Here is a 14,061-nt window from a genome sequence, read left to right on the forward strand (position 1 = left end):
TCGAGCTCGTCCACTCTGATGCCTTTTCGGGCTTCTGCCATTTTCTGATTCCCCTCTTCCACATTGGCAAAACATTCCCCTTTAAGGACTTCTTTCATCAGGGAAACAAAAAAAGCCCCTCAGGGCGAGACCGGGTGAATAGGGAGGTTGGGGCACAGGGTCACGCCTTTTTTTCGTTAGAAACTGCTGAACACTCAGCTTGGTGTGAGCAGGTGCGCTCATACATCACACACCTTGAAACGGGCGAACGCATTGAAAGAGTTCAAAAAAAATTCACTGAAGCCAAATGCAGCCTCTCACACCACCAGCCGGTCCACTGACACAGACGGGTTCCCAGAGCAGTCACCCAGTGGGAGAGCCTGTCCCACAAGGGGCCCGTCCTCCAGAAGGAATTCTGTTTGTTTGTTTTTTTTTGAGGGCCCCTTGTAGGTTCTCGTGTGCAGAGCGGGACAGCTCTTTGGGAGGGGCCTCTGACAAGCTGACCGAGGGGAAGAAGTGCAGACCCACCCCATCCACTCCGGGAAGCAGACCCCGGCCTCGGCCAAGGCCGGACTCCTGGGCAGGCCCACAGGCTGCGAGCCAGGCATGGGGGCACCGCCCGGCCCTGGGGGAGCGCGGACCAGGCCGCAAGGCTGGCAAGAACTAGCCCACCGCCAGAGCAAACAACAGCAAGGAGGGGCAGGGAGGGAGGCTCGCTTACCGCTCGGGCTGTCCACCACGGCTCCCTGGAGCTCGCGGGGGCAGGGGCTTCTGCAAGGGCCACTGCGCCTGCAGGCACAATGGCCTGGAGTCCCCAGTGGCCCCGACAGCAGGGGACGGAGGCACTCCCTTCAACGCCTCGTCCACGATTCAGACACGTATTTCCCTTAGTTGAGGGTTTTCCTTTGTCTTTTTTTGGAAAATATACATGACTTAAATTTCATCCTTTTGATCATGTTTAAGGGTACCGTTTGGTGGCAGTAAGTACGTTCGCAGTGTCGTGTAACCTTCACTGCCATTTATTTCCAGAAGTTTCTCATCTTCCGAACTGAAACTCTGTGCCCATATTTCCATCTGCTCTTTTTTTTTTTAAGATTGTATTTGTTTTTAGAGCAAGGGGAAAGGAGGGAGGACGACAGGGAGAAGAACACTGACTGGTTACCTCTTGTAAGCACCCCGGCTGGGAGCTGACCCTGCAGCCCAGCTAACATGCCCTGACTGGGAATCGAACCGGTGACCTTGTGCTTTGCAGGATGACACCCAACCCTCCAGCCACATCAGTCGGGGCTCCATTTGTCCTGAACTTTAATTTTAAAAGTTGTTACGAGGTGTAACTGATCACTTCCACATTTCTTTCTTACTACTGAAGTATCATCCACAGACCATCCACCCTTTGAAGGTGCACAGTTTAGTGGCTTTCAGCAAACTCACCCACGCTCAGTCCACCACCACCGCCCTCTGATTCTGGGGCGTCTTCGTCCGGCCCCCTCCGTCCCTGTCGCCCCCCGGCCACCGCCGACCCACTGTCCATCTCCCCACCTTCGCCTGCTCTGGGCACGTCCCACAAACAGGTCACGTGGTCCGTGGCCTTCTGAGACTGGCTGCTTCCACGAAGCGTCGTCGAGGGTCGTCTACGTGGAAACGTGTCAGAGCTGCGTTCCCGTCCACCGCTGGGTGACACCCCACTGTGCGCAGGCTGCACGGTGTCCACCTGCTCTGTTGACGGACATCCGGGGTGTTCCCACCTCCTGGCTTTGTGGACGCTGGAGGACAAGTGTGGGGGTGGACAGAGGTCTCCACTCCTCTCGGGCAGGTGCCTGGGAGGGGAACTGCTGGGCCGCGTGGGAGCTTTATGGTTGGGGCGCTGCCAGGCTGTTCCGGACGGAGCGACCGCACCGCCTTACCCGCTGGCAGCGTCCGAGAATGGATCACTTGTACCTTGCAGGAAAGCAGAGGCCAAGAGCTCTTTACTCAAACTTCCCCCAGAAAACGCAGCTGGAGCCCTTTGTGAAGACCTGAGACGCTTCGGACGTCCATCTGATTGAGCAGGGGGGCCCCGTGGCCTGAGCCCGGCGTTGGGCCACGTGAGCCCTGACAGTTGCCTCTGTGGCCCCGGGAGGAAGCGGCCCTGATGGCAGATTACAGCCTCGGTCACGGATCAGGCCTGCCCACGCCGGGCTGTGATGCTGACTGAGGAGAGGCCAGGGCCGGCCTCCAACACTGAGTCTGCGCGATCAGGAACCACCAGCAGGCCCTGGCTGGTGTGGTGCAGCTGGTCGGAGCGTCGTCCAGACCGTAAACCGAAAGGCCGCGAGTTTGATCCCCAGTCAGGGCACCTGCCTCGGTTGCAGGTACAAGAGGCAACAAAAGAAAAAGCGATGAGAAAACATCCTTGGGTTAGGATTAAAAAAAAAAAACTAAAACCCCCACACGGGAGCCTGAAGAAGGGACGACAGTGGTGTCCCCTGCGGCTGTGTGGGATGTCGCCCACGGGCCCCACTTTGGGGACACCCACGTGCGTGTCCTGCTGGGGCCCTGTCCAGGGGGAAAACGGGCAGGAGCTCCCTCCCTGCTGCAGGCTGCCCCCCACCTCTGTCCTGGGTTTCCCCCGGGGAGTCTCGCAAGACCCCCGGACTTTGGGGTTGGTTGCTGTGTCCTGTGAGAACCATCTCAAAAGACTCCTGTCCTCCTGACAGGTGGTCTTGAAACTTTTTTGCCCAGGGGACGATGCCGCAGTTAGTGCGTCTGCGTCCTGATCCCCGTCCACGCGTGTAAGACCCGGCGGTTGGGTTTGAGAATCCCCTTCCTGTGCCCACGGCACCGGCTGCACGGAGACCCACCTGGGCACCCAGCAAATATGCACGAGTCTGCGTGGAGCTAGCGTGTCTCTTATGGTACGTGAATCCCCGTGTGTGTCGGTCTACTTTTGGAAGCGGTCTTCTACCATCACTGTATTCTGCTTCGCGCCCACACGCCGTCTCCGAACTGTGACACACCCTTTGTGACACACCCTTTGTGACACACCCTTTGTGACACACCCGAGGGCCTGGTCAGGCTTGGGCTTCCCTACGGCTCCTCTTCAAACCCTCCCCGGCAAGGACGGTCCTTCCGCATCGTGAACGGCAGGCTAGCCTGTGCAGCTGCTGGAAACTCCGGACCTGCTGGGTGCGCTCACCAGCACACTCTCTGCGTGCACGTCAGCGTGGGTGGGGGCAGTGGCGTCTCCACAGAACGGGGTTTTCCAATCGATCGTCGTTTCCCCGTTTCTCCGCCTTTTCTCCGTCTGGACCTCGCACACGGTTACTCCTCCGCTGTCCCAGGTGCTGTGCCCTTTCCACCGCCGCTTCCTCCACGCCATCTGCCTTTCTGCCCGGGTCTGCCGCCTCGTCCTCCTCCAGGCCCCAGCAGAGAGCTGTCTCTCTCGGACTCCCCGGGCGTCCCCAGCAGGCAGCCGCCACCTGCACAGGGGACGCTGTGGCCCCGTCCCGGTCGGTCGGTATGTGCCGTCGTGCACAGCAGCACGGCAGCAGCTTCTGTTCCTGAGTTTCACGGAGCGCTTTGGCGGCCCCGCCCAGTGGCCACTGCCGTCTGGGCCTGGGGGGCGAGTGTTATCAGCCAGTGAAGGCCCAGTGGGGTCACTCGTTCAGACCGCATCGTAGTGCGATAAGGTGGAGTCAGTGGGGATGCGTGAGGGGAACTCTGCGGCGAGGGCAGTCGGGAACTTACCACGACAGCAGGTGTAGGGGGCCCCGGGGGAGGAGGGAGCACAGGCCCAGCTGGAATCCAGGGCGGGGGAGGCAGGAAGGGAGGAATCAGCACGGACCCCTGTGGGTCCGCTGAGTTTGAACCGTCAGGGACGGTGGGGCCCCCGCTGCTGAGCACTGGAGCCCGGTGCTCAGGACAGAGGTGCTGCACCTCCACCCCCAGGCCTCCCAGGCTCCAGGTGGTGGCGGAGTCCCGCAGACGGTGCCCGTCACGTTAACGACCGCTGAGCTTTTTCCGGACAGACCTCGTGTGCAAGCGGACAAAACGCAGGAGGGACACACCACAGCCAGTGTGGACACGAACTTCTCAAGCTGGCTTCGTGCGTGAGCGGCTGAGCACGAGTCTAAAGAGAAGTACTTCCTGCCTGGTGCTTGAAGCCGTTTCCAAAAACCCACGGAGCACACTGCCTCGTGTGGGTCCTCTCCGGCTTCTCCTTTCAGTCCCGCCGGCCTCGGTGTCCGCCCCTCGGCCAGCGCCGCGCTCTCTCGGGTCACTGCGAGTCGTCCTCGTCCTCATAGCAGCCAGCGACTCCCCCCACCTCCTCCTCCGTTGAGACACCCTTTCAGCTCCTCCAGGCCCGGGCCCTTTCATGCAGATTTCAGAACAAGCTTTGCTTGGGTTTTAGTAGGGCTTCCGTTAGACCTGCGATCGTTTTAGGGAAAACCGACCCACTGGTGAGGCTGCGTCTTGGATTCCAGGGGCCCAGGAGGCCTCATCAGACCCGGGACCTCCTCCGCCAGCACTCCGAGGTCTGAGACGCAGCGACCCTGCGCGTGCTTGGTTAACCGAACACTTCGGTGTTGCCTTGTCCCTGGGGCGACTGCACGTGGCGCTGCATTTTTAATTTCGGTTTCTGCACGTTCGTTGTCGGCTCATAGAAATGTAATTGGTTTCTGTGTCGGCACTGTGTCTCATGACCTTGCTGAACTTGTTGATCAGTTCTACAAGTTAATTTTTTTTTATATTATTTAGGACTTTCTATACAGACAATCATGTTGTCTTCAAATAAAGACAGTTTTATTTCTTCCTTTCTAATAGGTACACCATCTGTTTCTTTTTTTTTGCCTTAACCGATGGCTAGGACTTCAACAGCCAATATCAGTGAGTTATCCCTGATCTTGGGGGGAACCAGTCGGCCTTTCACAGTTAAATTATGTGCCCTTAGCTGCAGGTATTTTTTCGACGTTCTTCATCCAGTTGTGGTTGCTCCCCTCTCTTTCTAACTTCCTGAGAATTTTTGTCATAAATGGTGGCTGAATTGTATCAAATGCTTTGTCTGGGTCGACTGACACAGTCACATTGTCCTTATTCTTTGGCGTGAGCATGTGGGGGGCTGGACTGATTTTCAAACACACCCCCAGGCTCGCACGCCTGGCACCAGCCCCACTTGGACACGCTGTGCAGTTACTTTAGACACCGTTGGGTCGGGCCTGCTAGGGTTTGGGTGAGGGCTTTGACCCCAAGGTCCGGGTGACGCGGGCCTGCAGTGAGGTTTGTCTTCCTCAACTTCACTCTCTTTGTCTGGTTTAGGTGTCAGGGGAGGACTGGCTTCGTGGATAAACTGAGACCTTTCCTCATTTTTAACGGGACCGTTCAGTGCTATACGTTTCCCTCTTGGCACTGCGCTGGCTGCACCCTTTGTCTCGCACGCCGATGAGAACACTTGCTGTCACACTGGGTCAGCAACAGCCCAGGTGGCCTGGGGCCCACTGAACCACGGGCATGCTCGGCGACCTGCGCAGTCACCTGGACCCGCAGACGGACCCTCGCACACCCTCTGATGCTCCATCAGAGCACGGGGATGGCAGCAGAGCTCAAGACGGACCAAATAAGCATCAAATAAGCAAAATACTCTTTCTGCCTAGGCAAAACCCGCCTCCTAAGACTTCCCATAAGACTCCATACCTCCGGAGACAGGGCAGGAGTGTTAGCAACTCGATCACATGCCTTTAAAACTCTGTACTGTCTCACATCCTGACTGGAGGGGAAGGCAAACAGAAGGACATCTTACGGGAGGAAGCACAGAAAAGCCTGAGGCAAGCGCAACGCCCCGGGGTGCACTTCTGCTCCAGGTGTGACAGGAGGAGAAGGAAGAGCGAGAGTAAGCGGCGAGCACAGGAGAAGCGGCTGGACGCCCGCAGTCGTCAGGGAAATGCAAGTCCAGGCCATACTGGGACGCCACGTCACCCCCGCCCGGGACGGCGGAATTAGGAAGACAGACAATAAAGGGTGTTGAGAGCGCGCAGGAAGCCACGCACTATTTGTGGGAGTGTGAGATGGTGTGGTTATTTTGGAAACTAGCTCAGCAGCTCCACAAAAACTCAAACATAGCTGCCACTGTATTGTACATTTTAAAATGGCTAAGATGGTAATTTTTTGAAATTTACTGATTTTAGAGAGAGGGAGGGAGGGAGGGAAGGAGAGACTGAGAGAGCGAGAGAGAGGCAGCGATCTGCGGTTCTGCCCGTCCACACCCCGGCTGGTCGTCTCCTGGCCGGAGCCCGACCTGCGGCTCCGACGCCCTGGGACGACGCTCCGACCAGCCCAGCTGCCCGGCCTGGGCCCAGGTGGTGAGTTTTATGTTACGCCAGTTCCCCGCGATGGAAAACAACAAGAACACAGGATTACTGTGTGACCCAGCGATCCCACTCCTTGGTGCACGCCCCAGTGAAGTGAAAGCCTGTGTCCGCCGCACAAAAACTCGCCCGTAACCGTTCACAGCAGCACCACTCGTGACAGCCAGAAGGCGGGAAGAACCCAGACACACCCACACACGGGCGAGCGGGCAAGCAAAGGAAACGCTGTCTGCTCCTGCCCACCGGGACGAGCAGAGCGCACCACTCCACCCGTCGGAACACGACTCAGCCACAAAGAGGAGTGAAGTGCCGACCTGCGGGACAGCGCGGCTGGCCCTTGCCCACAGTGTGCTCCGTGAGAGGAGCCACACACGGTGTCATCCCGTCAACAGGAAGTGTGCAGGACAGACAGACGCACAGAGACAGGCAGCAGGTTAGTGGTTTCCATGGGGGACGGAAGAATGGGGGGGTGATGGCTGATGGGCATGGGGCTGCTCTTTGGGGTGATGGGAATGTTCTGGAATTAGACAGGGGCGACGGCTGCAAAACCTTGTGAAGGCACTAACCACCGCTGAACTGGGGAGGGACGAGCCACATGGATCTCCGGAGAAAGCTTCCCAGGCCCCCGGGAGGGGAAGGTCTGGGCGAGGTGTGGGCCTGGACCGGCCTGGTGGCTGGGGAGGGTCGGGGGCAGTGAGGGCAGAGGCCAGCACGGGCACTGGGCCAGAGGAGGGGCCCCGCCCCCACACGGCTCACACCCCCTCGTAACAGACTGTGACCACGGGCCCAGGGTGCATGTACGAGGGGGGAAGGGGAGGGCTGGAGCACACGGAGGAGCAGCCCTCGTGGGGCGTCACCTGCAGCATCACTCCTGGGGGTGACCTGGGGGGTCAGGGGTCGGGGGATGAGATCAGGCTGGGAGGGAGAGGAGACCCCGCGGAGGGAGCAGGGGCCTTCCCAAGAGCTGGCCCACAGCCCCCCACCGCCACGCGGCTTCCTGGTGGCCGAGTCTGACTTTGCTCCGGGCGGCGCCGTGCCTGGTCGTGGTGAGAGCCCGTGACCCGGCCTCCCTGTTCTGGAAGAGCACTCCCTGACTAGCCCGCCTCACGGCTGTGCCGGCTGACACCCTGGCTCTGGGAGGTGAGGTGGGCTCCGGGGCAGGGCCCGCACCCTCCCCGCCAAAGGGGGGGTGTGGGAGGCACCTTCCCTCCCCCTCCTGCTTCGGAGGCGGGCGGCAGGGGCTTCACGGGGACGCTGACCCGGAAGGAAGGGCAGGCTCTGCCCCACGACCCCAGAGGCGGCGCCTCTAGGCCCGTCTGGGCTGTGCGTCGCTGTGGGCAGGACCGACCCGTGCAGCCGTGGCGCTCCGGGCCCACCTGGTGGGGGTGGGGTGGCAGGGCGACCGCGCCCCCGGGCTCTGTGCTGCCCCCACTGCCGGTCCCCCGCAGGGGACCCGTGGCTGGCGCGGCCCAGGTTCCCAGTGTTTGCTGCTGCATTCTCCAGCAGCGGACCCCCGTCCTGGCGGCTGAGCACGACCGGTTTCCACGTGCAGGAAACCCCTGGCGCCCCACTTACCTGTTCTCCGTTTCAAGAAGATTAGCCTCCAGGGAAAAATATTATTTCCTTCTCGTGAAAATAGCCTTGGAGCAACTTCAGGCTTTTAACATGCAGGCATTCCTGCAGATCTGATACTATTGTGAGCTCGTGTATCTTACCACTGTGAGGTCAGGGTAGAAAACACATCGTCTCTTTCGGATTCCTGGAATAACTTCAGAAGTTCTGGGTCCCCAGATAAGTGTGCAAGAATGCGCAATTCAATCTGCGCAAAGTCTGTGAGAAAGAGCTCCGCGTCAGTTCAGAACCTACCGACAACGTCCCTCATTGTTGCTACCCACGCCTCAGCCCCCACCCCCACCTCAGCATCGGGGTCCACCCCGCCCCTCGGCCAGGGTCCTGGGTCAGCAGGGCCACTGGCCATCCCGTGTCTGCTAGTCCAAGAGACCCTGCAGCCTTCCGTGAGGCTGGCACGACCTCCGGAGGGGGCCGCATTCGTTCCTCCGTTCAGTCTGAACATCAGAACTGCAGAAAGGGCCTACTGCGTGCTGGGCTGCGTGCTGGGCTGTGGCGGTGAACAGGCCACAGCCCCTTTGCTCGTGGAGCTCCCTCTGTGCGGGGAGGAGTGTGGTGGGTGAGACAAGGCGCCACGGAAGGGCTGGGCGGGGAGGTGCAGGAACGTGCTGCTGCGATGGGGTCAGCGTGCGCCTCATAAAGACAGTGACGCCCGAGCCAAGGCACAGAGGCAGCCAAGGAGGGGTGAGGCACCATCTGGGGATGAGGACTCTGGCTGGAGGCCCGCAGAGCAGCCCGCAGGGCCAGGCCGGCCGGAGGGGCGGGCTGGGCGGGCCGGGGTAGGGACCTGCCATCTGGACACGGTGAAGCGAGGGACCCTGGGCGCGGACTGTGCTTGTTTGCTGTGCACAGGAACTCTGTGCCTCAAGGTTCATTTTACAGAGTGAGTTCTGCAAGGACCTTTGAATGACTCAATTTCTGAACGTTTTAATGGCGCGAAGCGCATGCGTGAGCTCGGGGGAACACGCAGGGCCTCTGCCGTGGTCTGCCCGTACCTGCTGCCAGGAAGCTGTGCCCGTCGGCCGCCACGAACACGGTCCTCGGGGCGATGGTGAGGGTGCCCTCCGCCGACCCTGAGGTGTGGGCACAGGACATGGGGTGAGCGTGGCCATGCGCTCGCCCACAGCCGCTCCTCGTACGGAGTGACCGTGACGCCATCCCCGGTCAAGGGAGTCTGAGCTCCGGACACTCGTGAGGAGTTGTTCAGAAATGCGCCCGGCAGTGTGACAGTGAGGCAGCTTAAGAGGAAGCACGCTTGCGCAAACAGCTCCAGTAATGTTCAGACTTGACTAGAAGCCAGCTCTACAGGTGCTTTTCCATTACTGGGAGATCGCGGGCGGGGGTGGGGGAAGAAGGTAGGAGGGGAGCTGCCTTCCCTGCACAGTTCTCATCTGCGCTCACTCGCGGCCCGCTGCGAGGGCGGGGCCGTGCTCTGTTCTTCCATGACGACGTGCCCTGGGGTCCTGGCCGGGCGGGCTCAGCGGGGAGCTCCAGGAGGCAGCTCTCGGGGCTTTAAGAAAAGTTACCCAGGACTTCAGCGAAGCAGAAGGAAATGCATTACCTCTATAATCCCGAGGTCTAGTCATCTGAATCGGGTGCTTGGAGATTCCTTGGATATTCTGTCAATAATAAGAGAATAGCTTTAGCTAAAAGATTTACTTTTAAATCAATCTGCACATTTATGGGAATTTGAAATGCGCCACATTTTGTTCAACATTAACAATACAGCCCACGCCAACATAGCGTGCACAGCCCGACTCTCGACCACTGACACGTGGCCTCCACTGAGTGCGCACGCCGCTGAGCACACTCGGCACGGGCGAGGGGCGTCCTCGGAGCCCCGCCTGTGGCCCCAGCGCCCAGGGCCACGCACAGCGACTCTTCGGCAGCAGCCTCACTCCTCAGCTGAGCTAACCCGAAAATCCCACGTCACAGGCTGCACACAGACTTTGGAGAGATTCCTGTTTTCATTTTCCGGTAACAACATGTGACGGTGGAAGTTCTGGTCTCTCCGCCCTGGCCACCCCTACTCTGGTGCCCTGGGCACTCGGTACCAGCCCCGAGGCTGACGGCAAACGTGTCTGTGTCCCCTGAAAACCCTTGGGGACGGTCTGCCGAGTGCCACCACAACTTGGGACGACAGCAGCAGGTCACAGCCACGCACTGAGTGGCTGGCCTGCAGCCATGTCCACACTCAAAGACGGGGAACGTCGGGGCGCTAGCCCCTGGCCCCTGGCAGCGCCTTGAGTGGCGGCGCCCCGCGTTGCCCAGTGGTGGGGCCCCTTGCGTACTGGTGGGTCTCGGCTCCCTAGACCTGGTCACGTGTGCTACCGTGCAAACTGCTGGGCGCCCCAGATGACACGCAAAGCCCCGGCAGCCCTGGGCGGCAGCGGGCAGGCGTGGTCGCCCTCACTCTTCAAGGTGAGGGTGGGGAGGCCTGCAGGCACACAGCTAGCGGCTCTCAAGTTCTCTGCACATTGGAACCACGTGGGGCTCCCAGCAAGTACTGCCTGCAGGCTCGTGACGGGACGAGGCGAAGCAGACAGAGAGCCGTGAACCTGAAGATCCAGCAGCAGCAAACATCTGATGTAAAGGGGAGAAGGAAACTCGGGGAGAAGTGAACAGACCTTCCGGGACCTGTGGGGCAGCATCAAAAGAACAACACCACCATTGTGCTATTGGAGTCCCTGAAGGAGAAAACGACAACTGGGCAGAAAAAAAAAACACTTAAAGAAATAATGGCTCCAAAAACCCCCAAGTTCAGTGCAAGACATATATTTTAGATTCAAGAAGCTGAAAATCCTAAACAGGATAAACTGAAAGACAATCAGGCCTGGAAACCTCACACCCAAACTGCTCAAGACCGAGGGCTGAGACGCAGTCTCGAAAGCAGCCAGAGCGACGGCACCGTGGGTGCAGGGGCACCGCGGCGGAGTGACTCAAGGGGGCTCAGAAAACGCGCTGAATCCAATGCAGAAGCAAACACAGAACTGAAGTGTACCGGACGTAGCTGAGGCAGCACGTGGAAAAGAAGAAAGTTCTCAAATCAATAATCTACGCTTGGAACCTTGGAAGACTGAAAAAAAAAAAATAAAGGCAAATTAATTCCGAAGTAAGTAGCAGGAAAGGAATAAGCAGTTACAATGAATGAAATGGAAAACAGAAAAGCAAAAGAGGTAAATCAATCACACCCAAAACTGGTTCTTATAGAATGGAACCAGCTGGTTGCCCAACAAAACTGACCAACTTCCACCCGCACTGCTCCAGAAACAAAAGTACGGGAGGACGCTACTGCCCTTCCGCTGGGCCCTGCCTGGGCCTGGGCATCACCGCCGGCCCCCTGGTCAGTGTCCTCTGGTCTCTTCTGGCTCAGCTGCACTTCTGGGGAGGCGGCAGGAACAGGGAGGGCAGCCCCATCTCCACTGGGTGGCAGTGACCATCAGCAGGGTCACTGCTGGCCTCCGGGCGCCAGCTCCGCTGGTCCTGATCTGCATGTGGTGACGCGGCAGCCGCGTCTTCCCAGGCCGCAAGGGCGCCCTCCACAGGGTGCACAGGGCAGTGAGGGACCACGGACTCGGGACACTGCCGCAGGACACAGGCGCCGGGCAGTGGACCGGACCCAGGGTGTCGCCCCTGCGCTGAGCACCTAGGCCCTTCCTAGCACCCAGGAGCAATCCACAAAGAGCTGAGCGAATGAAATGAAAAAGAAATGATGTTCATCATAACCCAGCGAAGACAGGTGACTTTTACCATTTCACGGATGAGCAAGCGGAGGTTCCCAGGTGTCAGATAACTTGCTGGAGTCTCATGGCCAGTACCCGGGCTGCGATTCGAGCTCCGGTCTGCCTAAGACCAGGGCTCTGCTACCTGCGGAGTCCTGTCAGACAGCACCGGATGCTTCCTGAAATCACTTTCTCCCAAGAACGTGCCGGAAAAAGAAACAAGTGAAACGGAGGCGACAGAAACACAGGAAGGACAGCCGGTGCGGAGAGCAGAGCAGGGGCCACATGGACCTGCCCCACCAGGTCCGAATGACCAATAACGACGAAAATATACTCGCTCATTAGTAGTTAAAGAAATGCCAGTTAAGCCACAATAAGAGAGGAATTTGCACTCATCAAAGTGTCAAAAAACACACTGTCTGGAAGCCCCAGGGCAACGGCGGGTGGGGGCAGTGGCGGGTGGGGGCAGGGGCGTGGGTGCTGGGCAGCCAGAGCCCCGGCGTGCGTGGGTGAGAGTGGGAGTGGGCCCCTCTGGGGGTGACTGAGAAAGCGGGGTGCCGGCATGCCACATGGCCAGGCCACGCCGGGGACACGCCACAGAGGTCTGCACACACCCCCAGGATGCGTCGCGGTGTGTTTTTCCTCGCAGCCTTGTTTCTGACAGAGAAGGTTGAGGAACTGCCTAGCACCGCGGGCTCACCCCAGGAGCCGCTGCGCAGGCCCAGGGTGCCCGGCCTGGAGCTGCTCCCGCCCACCGGGGGAGGGGGTGCGGGGGAGGGGCAGGTCTCCCAACCTGACGCTGGATGAAAGCAGCAAGCTGCACGAGTGTTCAAGCACAACACGGCACACGGCACCATTGACATGGAGTCTGAAAACTGTACGAGACCCCACCTATTACTTAAGGAAACATATTTAAGGCCGTGCACCTGATCTCTGGGGGTGGGAGGGGTGGGTGGGGGAGTCCCACAGGGCTTCCTCCCCCACAGGTCCCCGGGGTGAGGCCGCAACCAGAGGGAGGCTGGGCTGGAGGACGGCACATCTGGGGCTCCGGGGCAGACACCGGCGATCTAAGCAGACGAAACAGGAGGGACGGGGCGAAGGCGAGGGAAGCAGGAACGGTCACGGTGTCACAAATGACAACGAAGTGCTACCCTGATAGGACAAAAGTCTTAATTTGGCTCCGACTCAGATACCAGACAAGCTAACAAAATATTGCACATGCAGTGAGAAAAGTAAAGAAAACGAAGGGAAAAAACACACAAAGCAAAAATCCATCTAAATAATGCTCGGATTTTAACATCTCCAGTCAGCATCCTTCCAAACTAACATCACAAAAACTTTTTCAGTGTTCGAAGGGCCGACGGAGGAGTCGGTGGGGCACCTGGGAAAGGTCAGGCACTCTGGACAACAAGTGTCGGCGAGCGAGCCGGCGCCCCGGGTGGCGCTGCGGTGAGACAGGGGTGCAGACAAAAAGCGGCCTTGTCCCCGTGGAAACGTTAGAAGGGGTGCCAGGGCCGCACCCGATAAGCAGGTATTGGGTGGTGCGGCGGGCGAAGAATGTGGCCGGGGCGAGCGAAGAACAAAGGTCCTCCGTGCTCTCCCAGGAGCAGGCGAAAGAACGCAGGATAGCTCTAAGAGCACAGACGAAACTGAGGGGCATGAACTTGAACATGGCTGAGCCCCTGGAGAGGAAAGTTTAGACAGACAGAAGCCTTCCTGGCCGACCTGCGACCAGCGCAAGGAGTGCGAGAGCCGGGCACAGGGGAGGGGCCGGGCCTGTCCCGTCAGCACGCCGGCATCTGGGTGATGACCCCGAGCCAGGTGGCTCTGGGAGGCGGGAGGACAGCTCAGGGGTGGGTCACATGGGCCCTGGCCGGGAAGCTCAGTTGGTCAGAGCCTCGTCCTGACGCAGCAAGGCTGTGGGTTCGATCCCCGGTCAGGGCACAAACAGGAATCAACCAACGAATACATGAATAAGTGGAACCACAAGTCCACGTTTCTCTCTCTCTCCCTCCACCTCTTGCTGGGAACCGCCCCCCCCCAAATCCAGTTAAGAGGAGTGGCTCACACGTCCAGTCCTTTGTCCAGCAGATGCTCAGTACCCCCGCGGCCCAGGTACGGAGCCGTGCCTGGACACACGTCAGTGTGGTGGTCAGAACGGGCCCGGGCCTCGCGGAGCTCCCGCCCCAGGGAGGAAACCAAAGCACGCAGGCAGGTGAAGCGTGCTGCAGTGCACATCCCGACAGGGCGAGGACGGGGACCGCCCGAAAAAGGGGCCGGGCCAAGGCTCCGGTAAAGCAAACGCCGACGAGAGCACTGCTCAACGCGGAGAGCATGCAAAGAACGCAGGGTCTGGGCTGGACTGAAGACCATTAGAAGGAGCTTCCACT

General features: G+C 59.4%; 1 protein-coding gene across 1 annotated transcript in view; it reads right to left on the reverse strand.

The window, feature by feature from the left end:
* POLN (DNA polymerase nu) overlaps positions 1-14,061 on the reverse strand; it is an 87,950-nt gene that overhangs the window by 18,163 nt on the left and 55,726 nt on the right. The window contains exons 16-18 of the mRNA XM_045834588.1: positions 9,511-9,568; positions 8,945-9,022; positions 8,036-8,150 (exon numbers count right to left, since the gene is read on the reverse strand). Of these exons, the coding sequence (XP_045690544.1) occupies positions 8,036-8,150; positions 8,945-9,022; positions 9,511-9,568 (251 nt within the window). The remainder of the gene's footprint in view (positions 1-8,035; positions 8,151-8,944; positions 9,023-9,510; positions 9,569-14,061) is intronic.

The sequence above is a fragment of the Phyllostomus hastatus genome, unplaced genomic scaffold (assembly GCF_019186645.2).
Source record: "Phyllostomus hastatus isolate PE091 unplaced genomic scaffold, TTU_PhHast_1.1 phas_contig_196, whole genome shotgun sequence".
NCBI lineage: Eukaryota > Metazoa > Chordata > Mammalia > Chiroptera > Phyllostomidae > Phyllostomus > Phyllostomus hastatus.